This window comes from Misgurnus anguillicaudatus, chromosome 22, assembly GCF_027580225.2.
Source record: "Misgurnus anguillicaudatus chromosome 22, ASM2758022v2, whole genome shotgun sequence".
In the NCBI taxonomy this organism is placed as follows: Eukaryota; Metazoa; Chordata; class Actinopteri; order Cypriniformes; family Cobitidae; genus Misgurnus; species Misgurnus anguillicaudatus.
Genome location: NC_073358.2, coordinates 10,209,095 through 10,222,983, shown reverse-complemented (window position 1 = coordinate 10,222,983; position 13,889 = coordinate 10,209,095). Strand labels below are relative to the sequence as shown.

Sequence of the window (13,889 nt, the reverse complement as noted above, 5' to 3'; positions counted from 1 at the left end):
ATGAACAGACTTGTTTAACAATTCGAGAAAAAGGACCAAGCCTAAAATTATGAACAATGCTGTACTATGAACATTGGTCTGCTTAATTTTTTTTAGCAGTTCTTTAAGAGAGCTGATAGGTTTCACTCACCAAATGAAGATTTTTAAGACAAAGTCATCAAAGTTGCTTCTACAAACAGAATCCACAAACATAGTCAGTTTGTCTTGAGTAATCTTCAGAAACTAGAATCTTCGAAATTCTTCTGTTCTATTCTTGTTGCAGGTGATGAGTGCTCTTCTTATCGATCTCTCCTGGCCGGCTCGCCAAATTTTTAGAATTTGTCTGTTCAGTCTTTTGCAGGTAGCCAATGCATTACTGTGCCTTCACATCGCCACCGGCGAGAGCGTCAAAGTAGCCTGAAGTCACTCATTTTCAATGAGAGCCGGCGGGGAGCCCCGTCAAGCAGCGGCGCGTCATGTACGGTGTGAACATCGAGGAGAGTTGAAATCAGCTCAACTTTATGGTAATGAGCTATGACACGGTTCGGGGGCAACCAATCGGAAGGCTGAAATCAGAGAATGCATTCGAGCGTCAGAGCGTCCACTACACCTTTTCTTTTGATAGTAGGGCAGCCAGAGCTTTTATTGACACTCTCGCCGGTGGCGGTGTGAATGCACAGTTAGAATGCATCTTATATGTAAAAAAAATAAGCAGGGCCAAGTGCTTATGGGGAAGAGTTTTAATGAAGATTGTTGTGTAGCATGGTTCTTCAGGAGCAATGTTGTTGTGTCAACCTACATTCTTAACCCAAGGTACTGCCTGTGTGAGCAGACTTTTATACATGGTACACAAACAATACAAATGATACCCTATAAGAACCCATGATGCTTTGATCTCTGAAGTGACAATGACACACACAGAGAACCTACTGTACGAGAATGTGAACTAACGATGACCTAAGGGGCTAATTGTATGTACCATTTGGGTAAGCAACAATAATTAAGTTGATTACATCAGGGCACAGTTGCAATGTAATACATCAGAAATTGATTATACATAAAAGTAATATACACAAAATACTTCAATGTGTATAATGAAAGACTTTTATGTGTCTGTCTGTGTAGTGGGTAAGATTGCAAAAATCTGAGAATTAATGGGGAATTAATGGGAATATATGGGAATTAACAGGAATAAACTGGGAATTTGAAAAAATTGCAGTTTTCCCTATAACAGAGAACTTAAATGTAGTTAAAAAATCTTGCACATTTTTTTTGTCTAAAACAAAATGTAATAAAATATTAGCTGAATTTCTACGCTGCACATTCCTCAGTCACATGCACACAGCTTACTGAAGGGCCATTGAGGCCACACCTCCTGCATGTACTTGCATCCTTCCCAAACATGCACAGATAATTTCTTGAATCCTGCACACAAAATAATATCAAAATGTCCATCTTTACATTTATTCGCGTAAATAACATAAATTTGTTTAAAACTTCCTTGTGCTGTGTGTAAGTCAGTATGCAACAACATTATAGTGTCTAAAAGTCACCCCCCCCATACAAACTTTTACTCCCCTATAATTAAAAAAATCCTCCATATATCACTTAAGCTGGGATTCCCCTCCTTTTTCAGGCCCTGACTACCACAGAAGCCACACTTGCTGCATTTGAGCCCAAGGACTACATCAAGTCATAGGTTTTGATGATAGCTTGCTAGCCAGTAAACCAGATATCTAAATGTAAGCTAACACAATTTAATTGAACATTTATTAGCATAGGTATCATGCAGTTAGCTCAAGCTGTGATGCTTTCCTCTACATTTTGCTAGCCATTCTTTTATCATCATACAGAACCCCAATTTATCACCCCAAACTTTGGACAAATTACAATTTTAATGTTTTTGAAAGAAGTATCTTATGCTCATCAAGTCTGCATTTATTTGATCAAAAATATTTCAGAAATTATTCCAATATGAATGATTTCTAAAGGATTTTTGATAAAATAAATCCAGGCTGGATGAGCGCAAGTATCAGGATTCTTCAAAATGTATATTACCTTGTATGGATGTCTGCTTATGACCAAACAAAAGGTTTATTTATGTTTTAAATTACCATAAATTCCTGTTAAATTTCCAATTTGGAATTTTCCAAAATTCCCCAGATTAAGTTCTCATGGGAACTTTCCACCCCTTTGCAACCCTAGTTGTGGTGGGTTTAAGTGTTGTTGACGGAGATCAGTCCATGCCAAGATTACAAGTTCTGTCTGTTTCCAAATTTTGTGGAATCATTTGTTGCTTAGGAAAAAAAACACTGAAAAATATTATTCATAGATAAGTTTTGGCATATTTCCAAAATTCTCCAGATTAAGTTCCCATGGAAAGTTGCCGGACACTTTCCGCCCCTTTGCAACCTTAGTTGCGGGGGATTTAAGTGTTGTTGACGGAGATCAGTCCATGCCAAGATTACGAGTTCTGTCTGTTCCCAAATTTTGTGAAATCATTTGTTTTCAAAATATGATTCATAGATCGAAAAAATGAAAAGTAGAAATCTAGTACAAAGTCTGTAATTGTTTACAAAGCAGTTCTTGTTTATTTCACAGAGTTCTTTCTAGATTCCTCAAAGCTCAAGGAGAAACTGACCGTTCCACTACCAAAGCTCACCCTCGGTTTCTGACTTTGCCTGCGTGCAAGTGGTGACTCAGTTTCATTGCCATTGGTCTTCAGACTTATGGATGAGGAGGGCGAAGAGGCGGAGGAGCCACCGACACTGCTCGACCTTATTCTGGAGGTGGAGCTGTGCCGTAGCGTTGCTTTTGCTGCCGCTTTGAAAGCGTGAGCTGCCGTGCAACAGCGAACCTCCTCGATCGTGTTCCTGGATGGTTTAAAGAGAATTATGTAGACCTTGTTGAAAAAGATACAAGCTAGCAAACTGAAGCTGGAGGCCAGGATGGCAATGACCTCGACCGCTGAGACAAACTTGCCGTACGTGCTGAAGTACGCGGGGATGAAGGAGATCCAGACAATGAAGAAGATCAACATGCTAAACGTGATGAACTTCGCCTCTGTGAAGTTTTCGGGCAGCTTCCGAGACTTGAACGCAAAGAAGAAACAGATGGCCGCCAGCAGGCAGGTGTAGCCGATCAGGAATCCCAATGCCATCATGGAGCCCTCATTGCATGTAATGAAGATGATCTCATCAATGTCATAATTCCTGTAACTGCCTGGTGGAGCATTGTACAGCCAAACCACGGAGATCATGACCTGCACAAACGTGAACAGAAAGACCAATAAAAACTGCAGGTTGAGCCCCCACCATTTACGGTGGACACTGGTGGGGATTTTGGCTTCGAATACCAGCAGGACCCGGTTTGTTTTAACTAAAATGCAGGAAATGCACAACACAAAACTGATTCCGAAAGCCGGCTGCCGTACGCGGCATGTCCAATCTTGAGGTTCGCCGATGAAAATGAGGGAGCTGGAGAAACAACAAATAAGCGAGAAAAGAAGAAGGTACGACAGTTCCCGGTTTGAGGCTTTCACAATGGGGGTGTCACGAAACTGAACAAAAACACCCAGCACAAACGCCGTTAATAGGACGCCGAGTACTGAGAACAAGGCCAACGCGATTCCAAAAGGTTCGGTCCAGGAAAGAAACTCGATCTCCTTTAGAAAGCAGGATGTGTGATTGCCATTAGACCAGGAGTTGTTGGGACACTTGGAACAAACGCTGGCATCTGAGAAAAGAAAAGATTAAAAACAACATTCAAACTCTAATATATCAGCCTTTCTTCCATTATTTAAACTAAGTAAGCCATGCGTCAATATATACAATGTCATGTTTCCTCAGAGAGTTTAATACTGTTTTGTACATACAAAATTTTATTAAAATTCAATGTTTGGGATTGATTGGGAAACATTGCACCTCTTTCAAAAGAGCTTAGCTAAAATAAGCATAAATGCAAAAGCTGCTAAACACCACCTCAAAAATAACATAAGATGATGATATTGACCGAATGCTATTGGCACGCATAACATTATCTATTCATGAAATTTTCCAGTAAAAATATGGCCTCAGGCCTTTCAGAAATACAGTTTTGTTGGCAAAATCTTTTAAATGGCACAACATTGTTTTTAGCCCTCCAAGTACACGGAAGACGAATTGGATGAACTATGGCACGCTCACATTAAGGTTTTCAAAGAGTTTTTTTATCCGGTCAAAGGTTTACCGAATATATATTAAGATATTGACCAATTTTTTTTAGCCTTTTACCTTTATTCAGAAAGGACAGTGAAGAGTGACTAGAGACTTTATTAGAATTTGAGATTTTTGGGTTTTGCAGGGAAAGAAATTTGCTAAATACCAGTGAAATGAAGTGATGTGTGAAAATAATGCATTTCAATTACGGACTAATAACTTTTTATTGCCATTCAAGTGAAATAACTGAACATAAACATTAGAGTCTGATAAAAAATGCTCATTTACAAGAAAACACGTCAGACGGGTTTTGCATCTGAACTCTTCAATTGTTAACACATCCTTTCAAATATTATTTTTAAGAGTGCAAGTTTCCTTTTCACATATATAAAATACAAAACATTGCTATGATTTTGGCTTCGACAATAATTTTTAAATATTTGCAAAACCTCAGGTGTGTTTGATTAGGGTTGGAGCTATACTCTGCAGAGACACTGGCCCTCCAGGACCAGGATTGGTGACCACTTAACTATGAGATTAACTTTTGCTTTTACGAAGTTTCATTTCCGAAATATTGCATTGTATGTGGCATATATAGAATAGTCTATGAAGTCATCCAATCGTCATGGCGATTATTAATCTAACCTTTATTATCACTGTACTCTCCATCTGAGCATTCAGTACACTCGAAGCAGCACGTAGGTTTACCATCAATAATTCCTTTCCTGGTTCCAGGTTCACACTCCTCACTACAGTTAGAAAACGGCACCTTACAGAGAAGAAAGAAAACTTGTTTTTTTGCCTAATACTTCAGTAAGACATTTCTCAACACTATAATAATACCATCAATAACTGGATAAGGATGTAAATCCTAAAGTACATGCTTCATAAAAGTGCTTCAAAGATTCTTTATAGTTATCCTTAAAAGAACAAGTTCTTTAAAAAAAGATCATAAAAAAGGTATGAACGTTTTTTTTTTATATTAAAGGTTCTTGATGGAACCATTCAGGAAAAATATATTTTTTGTTGCAGGGGTTTTTCAACCGTTTGCAACTTGTGGCCCATAAATAATGGTTTAAAAACATACAGAGGACCACCTTTCCAAATATGATATGATCACAAGAAAGGCACCAAAAAACTAAGCATTACACACCTTTCACGTCACTATGACGATGCTAAATTTCTAGGAATGCTATTGATGTTAGGTTGCAGTTGTTAAAAGTTAGTTGATGCATTAGCTTACATGAACTCACAAGGAACAATACTTATAGAGCATTTACTAATCTTAGTTCATGTTAATTAACTCTTAAAGGAATAGTCTACTCATTTTCAATATTAAAGTATGTTATTACCTTAACTAAGAATTGTTGATACATCCCTCTATCATCTGTGTGCGTGCACGTAAGCGCTGGAGCGCGCTGCAACGCTTCGATAGCATTTAGCTTAGCCCCATTCATTCAATGGTACCATTTAGAGATAAAGTTAGAAGTGACCAAACACATTAACGTTTTTCCTATTTAAGACGAGTAGTTATACGAGCAAGTTTGGTGGTACAAAATAAAACGTAGCGCTTTTCTAAGCGGATTTAGAAGAGGAACTATATTTTATGGCCTAATAGCACTTTTGGGAGTACTTCGACTCGGTGCAGTAACACCCTCGCTCTCCCATTATGAGAGTGAGAAGGGGAGGGGACTTTTCAGGCGAGTCGAAGCACTCCCAAAAGTGCTATTACGCCATAAAATATAGTTCCTCTTTTAAATCCGCTTAGAAAAGCGCTACGTTTTACTTTGTACCACCAAACTTGCTCGTATAACTACTCGTCTTAAATAGGAAAAACGTTTATGTGTTTGGTCACTTCTAACTTTATTTCTAAATGGCACCATTGAACGAATGGGGCCAAGCCAAATGCCATCGAAGCGTCGCAGCGCGCTCCAGCGCCCACGTGCACGCACACAGACGATAGAGGGATGCATCAACAATTCTTAGTTAAGGTAATAACATATTTTAATATTGAAAATGAGTAAACTAGTCCTTTAACATTAGTTAACGCATCATGAATTAACATGAATAACTGTATTTACATTAGCTAACATTAACAAGAATTAATACATGTTCATAAACAATATTGATTAGTGTTCAATACAACCTACCTTGTTGTAAAGTACTGTAAATATATATTACCATTAATTTCTACTTGTACACATGCAAATGATTAAGGGCGTCTTTATTTGACAAAGACCAAACAACAAAGCTCCCTGTACGTCACAAATTGACACTAAACCAAATACCCTGTGACACCTTTGGGTAACGTCAGCATCTTTACAGTGACGTGAAAGGCTTTTTCTTGAACAGGACTGTCTGCCACATCAGATTTTCTTTTTTGGAAAACTATAAATTTTACATCAACGTAATACATCTAAATAAACAAACGTTTAGTCTGACGTTGTTACGTGATAGATGTTGGGAAATTCAGACATTAATGGGCTTTTAGGTCATGAGTGTTTTATTCATATAAATTTAAAGAACACTTTGATGAGAAATTAAGATTTGTCAATTGAAACTACAAATTTAAACTATCACTTCCTATGTGGCCGACCAGATGACGTCCCGTGGCCCACAGGGTAAGAATCACTGTTTTATGGCATCTTGAAGCACCTTAATTTTTAAGAGTGTAATCCATTAGTAAATAAACACAGTGTTAAATAAAGAAAACTAAATGTTCCTGACAGACTCAGGATTATAAAAGCATTTGGGACAGGACTCAAGTGTAAAGAGAAGATCAGACTTTATCAACTCACCTCAGTCGAATGGCCATTCCACAGGACCTTTGTCTTATCTATGGAAAGTTTGGCTCCATTCTTGTTATGTATGCTATAATAACCGACTTCTTCAAACACAACAGATCCGTCCTCAGAGGAGCGATGCCAGTTTATGATTGTATAATTTGCAGAGACCTCACTGCCGTTATCGAAACGCACTCTCTCCCCCATGCTGTCGATGAAGTTTAGGTGTCTCAGTTGTTTTAGAACCTGTAAGAATTCAACAAAACACGACAAGACAATAAATATCATTAGGCTTATAAGAAAACTGAGCTCTTGGAACAAGAACACATTCTGGAATGCTACAAAAGAACATGCAATGTCTTATATACAGTGCAGTAATATATAGGCAACTCACCTGCCATGCTTCCACTTTCCGAATATCGGCACAAGAGCCGTTAGCAAACAGTCCTTTCCCAGGTGTACAGTTGAGGATGTCCTGAAGCGCCTGCGCTATGGCATAAACAGCCACGTAGACATTGTAGGAAATCCTTAGGTGCGTGTAGTCCAGGTACGGTGTCTCCACGCTCGCAATGTCTTCATCCCCAGTGCACAAGGGCCTGAAACTCGTACTGCCATTCTCACTGTCCTCATTCCTCTGGCTGTCTTCCAGGTAACAGTTAAAGGTCTCCTCCCAAAATTCCCTCACAAATTCATTATGACTCGACTGCTTTGGATGAACTTGCTGTAGGAATTCTTTTAAGCCAGGTATTTTCCCAGCCCTCAACACAAAACCGATGGTTCCGCCCATGACGTCGAGATACTCCGGCTTGGCGACCAGGCTTGAGCCGGCCCAGGCTTCGCTCGCTAACCAGACCCGGTCTGTGACGTTTCGCCTGACCATCTCTTTAACCAGCGGCTCGATATCGGGCCCGCTGGCGAACACGGCGATGACCTTGGCGGTGGAGTTTTCGATGCGGTCCGCCAGACGACGAATTTCAGCTTCATCAGTGTACTGTGAAATTAAAACGTTGAGATCGATGCAGATGTCCCTATGAAACATTTCGTTCTCGAACTTCTCGATCCCCGGGCGGCCGTACTCATCGTCGGAGGCGATGGCGATCACCCAGTTCCATTGGAAGTGGTCTATGATGGCAGCCATGGCGATGGCTTGGTACTCATCTGTAGGGATGGTTCTCATGAAAGATTTGTACTGATTCTTGTTGCTCAAAAGGCGACTGGATGAGGCGTAGCTTATCTAAAAGAGGGCAAAGAAGAAGAAAAATTTTACCACAAAAATTTGAATATTTAAGGAAATAAAATACATTTACCTTTTATGAAAATTTCGGACTATTTGCTAGCCAGTGCTAGCAACATGATTAATACGTTTTTAGTACTTACTATATGTTTCTTCATGAACATTTTAAAATAATTTTTAAGCAGATGAAGAAATCCAAATCATACATTTAAAGTAATTGATGTCCAGAAAAACATTTTTTTTGCTCGCTATCGCCATCTCGGTTTAAAACCTAAAATTGCAGGCTTCTATACTTCACACATATTGCAGCCCTGACATTAATATAATTTACCACAAAACCACAGTAACAAATCTATGCAAGTTATTCAGCATTTTAGGGCAAAGAAATAACCTGAGGAATATAAAAGAGGCCAACGAGGTCAGCGACTGCCGTAGAGACGGCGGATCCGGACGCCCCGACCACTGCGATAGTTGATGGGATGTTTCCTGTGCAGTTACAGAATTCATCCAAGTTGAGCGAATCGATCTTATTCTGTGCGACAAAACTCAGCGATGCCTCCAGAGCTTTTGAGACGGTGTTGCATGTGTCAAATATACGGTAACCAAGCGTGATGTTTGGAAGAAGAGTAGAGCTGTTGTTGATCTCCTCGATAGCAAAAATCATAGCTTGAAGCCAGCGGAACCCACGGAAGTTGTACCTAAAAGATATTTCGTATTAGATGTAAAAATACATATGGAAAAAAGTTGAACCAAAAAAATGTTTATAGTGTGAGGATGATGAATAACAAGCAACAGAAGTTCTGTTGGTGATGGCTGACAAAAAAATTGACCAATTGTTGACCAATGAAAATGTACATTAAACCATGAACTCACCACTGAGCATACGGGTTTATGTTAAAATAAAAAAGTTTGTCAACATTATAGGCTTTTATTAAATACCAAGGGTCCTTGCATAATTTAATATTTAAAGTTTCAACCACGTTGGAGTATGAAGGCACCACATACCTGACACATTCTGTTGACTCTGGCCTCGCTGCAAGATCCTGGTCTTTAGAGGCAACACCAAAGTGTATTGGGAAAAGCCCCCCCAACAGTATGTCACCTGTCTTCTGAGCCCTCTGAACTGGGCCATAGGTAGAAATTACACAACTGAAACCCATTAAAACCAGGCAGCGCACGTAAAACCTCAAATGAAACCTCATTGTTTCAGTTTGTTTCTTATCTGGTCTTCATGAAGTGGGGCAGATGTTGAAGCAGTTCAGCAAGGATTGGATTTGTTGATTGATTCTACAATATAAAACAAAATGGCATTCTGTCAATTGACCAAGTACAAACATGGTAAAAAGAGCAGGAGAGTTTACTCACAGTACAAATCATATGAGGGTCTGTTGGTGGTGGTGTCGTTCGTTCTGTTCTTTCCTCCAATAAATCTCTCTCCTGTTCATCATGTGGTTGTGGTGGATTGTGAAAAATACGGCCCATGAAAATATTTTAGAGATGATTGTGATAGATTTTTGATTCACCACACACTGTTTGGTTGAATGCTTAATATTCCTAAAGAAATCAATTTAAAACAACATACTTAATAAAAATCTAGCAAAAAACAAATATTGCCACTGTCTATGTTTAAATATGCATAAAATCATAATACTTGTAACATTTCTGCAGTGTGCATTATATATATATATATATATATATATATATATATATATATACACATATATACACAAGCCTAATCTCAATGGAATTCATAGAGTTGATTTTGTATGAAAATAGTGTAAAATACGTACAGTATGTAGTGCCATGAGAATGTGTTGTATATGTAAGCAATAAGGTACGAGAGGCTGTGCTGTATCATGAATAAGTGACGACTCAAGGGCGTTGTTAGGCACCCCTTCAGCCATTACTTATTCACAATATAGCACTTGCCTCGAGTACCTTATTGCTTTTATAAAATGGTTACCACACAATATCAAAGTAAAAAAAAAATATTAGTGCAACTTTCATGAAGTTAAATCAATAAAAGCATTCCTTCCACTAGAAAAAAGTAGTCCCTGACCATGAACAACAAAGTTCCAATGTGTAACATGCATGAAAGCTCAAATAAAAAACAACAAACCATTCTTAAACTGATGTGTGTGGTTGCTAAGGGCGCAGTGATAAATAGAATCGTTTAAGGAATAGTCTACTCATTTTCAATATTAAAATATGTTATTACCTTAACTAAGAATTGTTGATACATCCCTCTATTATCTGTGTGCGTGCACATAAGCGCTGGAGCGCGCTGCGACGCTTCGATAGCATTTAGCTTAACCCCATTCATTCAATGGTACCATTTAGAGATAAAGTTAGAAGTGACCAAACACATCAACGTTTTTTCCTATTTAAGATGAGTAGTTATACGAACAAGTTTGGTGGTACAAAATAAAACGTAGCGCTTTTCTAAGCGGATTTAAAAGAGGAACTATATTTTATGGCGTAATAGCACTTTTGGGAGTACTTCGACTCGGCGCAGTAACACCCTCCCTCTCCCATTATGAGAGTGAAAAGGGGAGCGGACTTTTCAGGCGAGTCGAAGTACTCCCAAAAGTGCCACCACGCCACAAAACGTAGATCCTCCTTCAAATCCGCTTAGAAAAGCGCTACGTTTTATTTTGTACCACCAAACTTGCTCGTATAACTACTCGTCTTAAATAGGAAAAACGTTGATGTGTTTGGTCACTTCTAACTTAATCTCTAAATGGTAGCATTGAATGAATGGGGCTAAGCTAAATGCTATCGAAGCGTCGCAGCGCACTCCAGCGCTTACGTGCACGCACACAGATGATAGAGGGATGTATCAACAATTCTTAGTTAAGGTAATAACATATTTTAATATTGAAAATGAGTAGACTATTCCTTTAAGTGAATCAGTCAGCACAGCTATTGACCAATCAGAATCAAGAATTTGAACTAACCATTTGTAAACCTAAATGGTACATATTAGGACATTTTTAAAGGGTACCATCTATTTCTTAATTGATAGTTCGGCCAAAAATGATATTAAACCCATGATTTACTCACCCCGAAGCCGTCCTAAATGCATATAATTTTCAGACGAACACATTTTCAGTTATTTTAGAAAATATTTTATTTCTACCAGCTGCAAAATAGTAAAGTTACAGTGTGCAGCTCCTTCAAGTCCAAAAAATTTGCATATATCCTTCCCCAAAGAAATCCAAACGGCTCCAGGATGATAAACAAAGGTCTACCGGAAGCTAGTTATTTTCATTTATTAAGTTTTAAATGAGGAAATTCCTACAACAAAATGGCACGGATTACCATCAGAAGGCCTTTGTTCATCATCGTGGAGCTGTTTGGATTTATTTTGTGAAGGATGGTTGCACATTTTTTGGACTTGAAGGACATGGACCCCATAACTTTACATTTGATTGACCAAAGCATCTAAAACATTTTCTAAAATAACTGAAAATGTGTTTGATGAAGAATGATGGACATATGCATCTCGGACAGCTTCAGGGTGAGTAAATCATGGGTTTAATATCATTTAACTATCCCTTCAAAGTTCAAAGGGATGCACCCTACACAAAGGGGGGCGCACTATGAAAAGTTTGAGAACCACTGTCTTACTGTAGGTTAAGCCTTAGTAAAGGAAATCTGGACTTCACAATCTGACTGGCAGTAAATCGCTGTTCCACATCACTAACCTTTCCCCTGCAGGATCTGGGTGTTATATGGTGGTCAGTTTAGTCACTTCCCAGGTGAAATGGTTCAGCATCTACTACTCATTAGCTCTGGAAATATGCTTCAGCAGGACTGAGCTATTTCACACAAAACACCGCTCGAGCCTCTGGAAAAAAGTCAAGAGTGGTTTGTTAAAGAGGAAGACATTATGTACATTCTGAAAATTTGAAGGAATAAACTCAATTCATTATTTAACGGTAGTTTTTTAATAAATTCAGACAAATGTAATGCATATACAAACATATTGGATAAAAAGTCAAATGATCTCTTATACACAAAATACAGATTATGCACAGCTAAAAAGTTTTCCCTTGCGATATCAGGCATCATGATGCAGTGCTTAGGCAAGTTGACCGTTTTTACCATTTATGCAATATAAACTTTGTATAACACTTGATGAGATTTAAAAACTAAAATAAGTAAAAGAATGGGACTTACCTCATTCATATCATCAATCCTTCAGTCTTTCATACATAGAGACAAAAACCAGATCACCGCTTCCGACACATGTAAAGACAAACCTCAATACATGAAGAAAACAATGACACACTTTGTGCGCCACTAAATTACAATTTCACAAATGAGTAGCCGTTGTTATTCGTCTCTAGATGTATTTGAAGAAATTTGATTGAGTTCCTCCATGAATTCAGATCATTGTGACTGTGTGTGTTGTTCCTATGAGAAGAGTGAAACATTAACCAGAGAGGTCTATTCACCTCCTCCGGCTGTATAACCTGGTCACTCCCATTTCAAACGCATCAATGTGGCTAAAATTCATGTTAAAATACTCACATCTGAGAGTATTAAAATGAATCTGAGCTGATATGAGATAACTGTTATGGAGTATGACAGGTGAGATTAACAAACCAATTGTTATTAAATGCTGATTTTAAAGACTTAATGCTTTTGTCTGTGGTGGCATGCTTTAAGAGACAAAGGACCTACGACATGGGTCTCCAACATTGTTCCTGGAAGGGACCTGTCCTGCATATTTTAGTTCCAACCCTACTCAAAAAAAACCCTGCCTCTAATTTTTAGGTAGTCTTGAACAACTTGATTAGCAGGTTCAAGTGTGTTTGATTGGGGTTGGAACTGAAGTCTGCAGGACAGGTGACCTCCAGGAACAAGGTTGGAGACCCATGATACAGCTTATCATCACATTTACATTTTTCGTCTCTAAAGAAAAAATGCTGTCTTTAGACGCAACAAGATTTTTCTCCAAGCCAAATTTATCCTAGACACCCTAATGCTGGGTACACGCCAAAAGATAATTGGGCTGATTTTGGACCAATTTCCCCCCTTCCGACAATCCTAGCTATGTAGCCTACCGATTATCTTGATGGTTCTACAGATTATCTTATCAGATTTTTCATTGGTGTGAGTTGTGTTAAGCCCGGAATACCCTGCACCTCCTATAAGATCATTACCTTATCACACTGTGCGACATGTATCGTTTAAACTCGGGTACGAGAGGCATGTAGACTGTACGATGATGACACGGAAGCTTCGGCGGCTGCGTCACACTTTGTGCAACGTCACCAGCATGGGCTCATGGTAAACAAATACCGGTGCGCAGGTCGTAGCAGCAAACACACTATGCGGTGATAATGCTGAATTTTTTGACACGGTCAGAAAACTATCGTAGGCTATCTTTGGACGCAAGACCGGGAAAACGGCCATCTTTGAACCTCTCTCATTGTACGACATAGGACCACCGATGAAGAGCCACGATCGCAGAAATCGCGACGATTGTTTCACGATAGTAATCTTTCGTCTGGGACAGCCAATAATCGTGCAGTGTATCCCAGGCTTTAGGAGTGTCCGAACCTGATCGGAAGAACACCGGAGCCACCCCGATCGCGAATCATGTTTAATATTTATGATCAGAAATCCTGATGTATGTAGGGAACTCCAACAACAAACAATATCCAATCAGAGATGGAAGAAAGAAGC

General features: G+C 38.9%; 1 protein-coding gene across 3 annotated transcripts; it reads right to left on the bottom strand.

The window, feature by feature from the left end:
- Window positions 1–539: 539 nt before the first annotated feature.
- Window positions 540–13,864, bottom strand: casr (calcium-sensing receptor). Of its 3 annotated transcripts, XM_055200843.2 has the most exons (9): window positions 12,375–13,864; window positions 11,900–12,042; window positions 9,558–9,746; window positions 9,198–9,479; window positions 8,584–8,890; window positions 7,353–8,192; window positions 6,974–7,204; window positions 4,821–4,944; window positions 543–3,714 (listed from the first exon to the last, which is right to left on the bottom strand). In XM_055200843.2, the coding sequence occupies exons 4-9, from the start codon at window positions 9,392–9,394 to the stop codon at window positions 2,570–2,572; spliced, it is 2,844 nt and encodes a 947-aa protein (XP_055056818.2). In that variant the 5' UTR covers window positions 9,395–9,479; window positions 9,558–9,746; window positions 11,900–12,042; window positions 12,375–13,864; the 3' UTR covers window positions 543–2,569. The 3 variants fall into 3 exon arrangements, with proteins under 3 accessions (XP_073716725.1, XP_055056818.2, XP_073716724.1); XM_073860624.1 differs by having other exon boundaries at window positions 540–3,714; window positions 4,884–4,944; window positions 11,900–13,864; XM_073860623.1 differs by having other exon boundaries at window positions 11,900–13,864.
- Window positions 13,865–13,889: the final 25 nt, after the last annotated feature.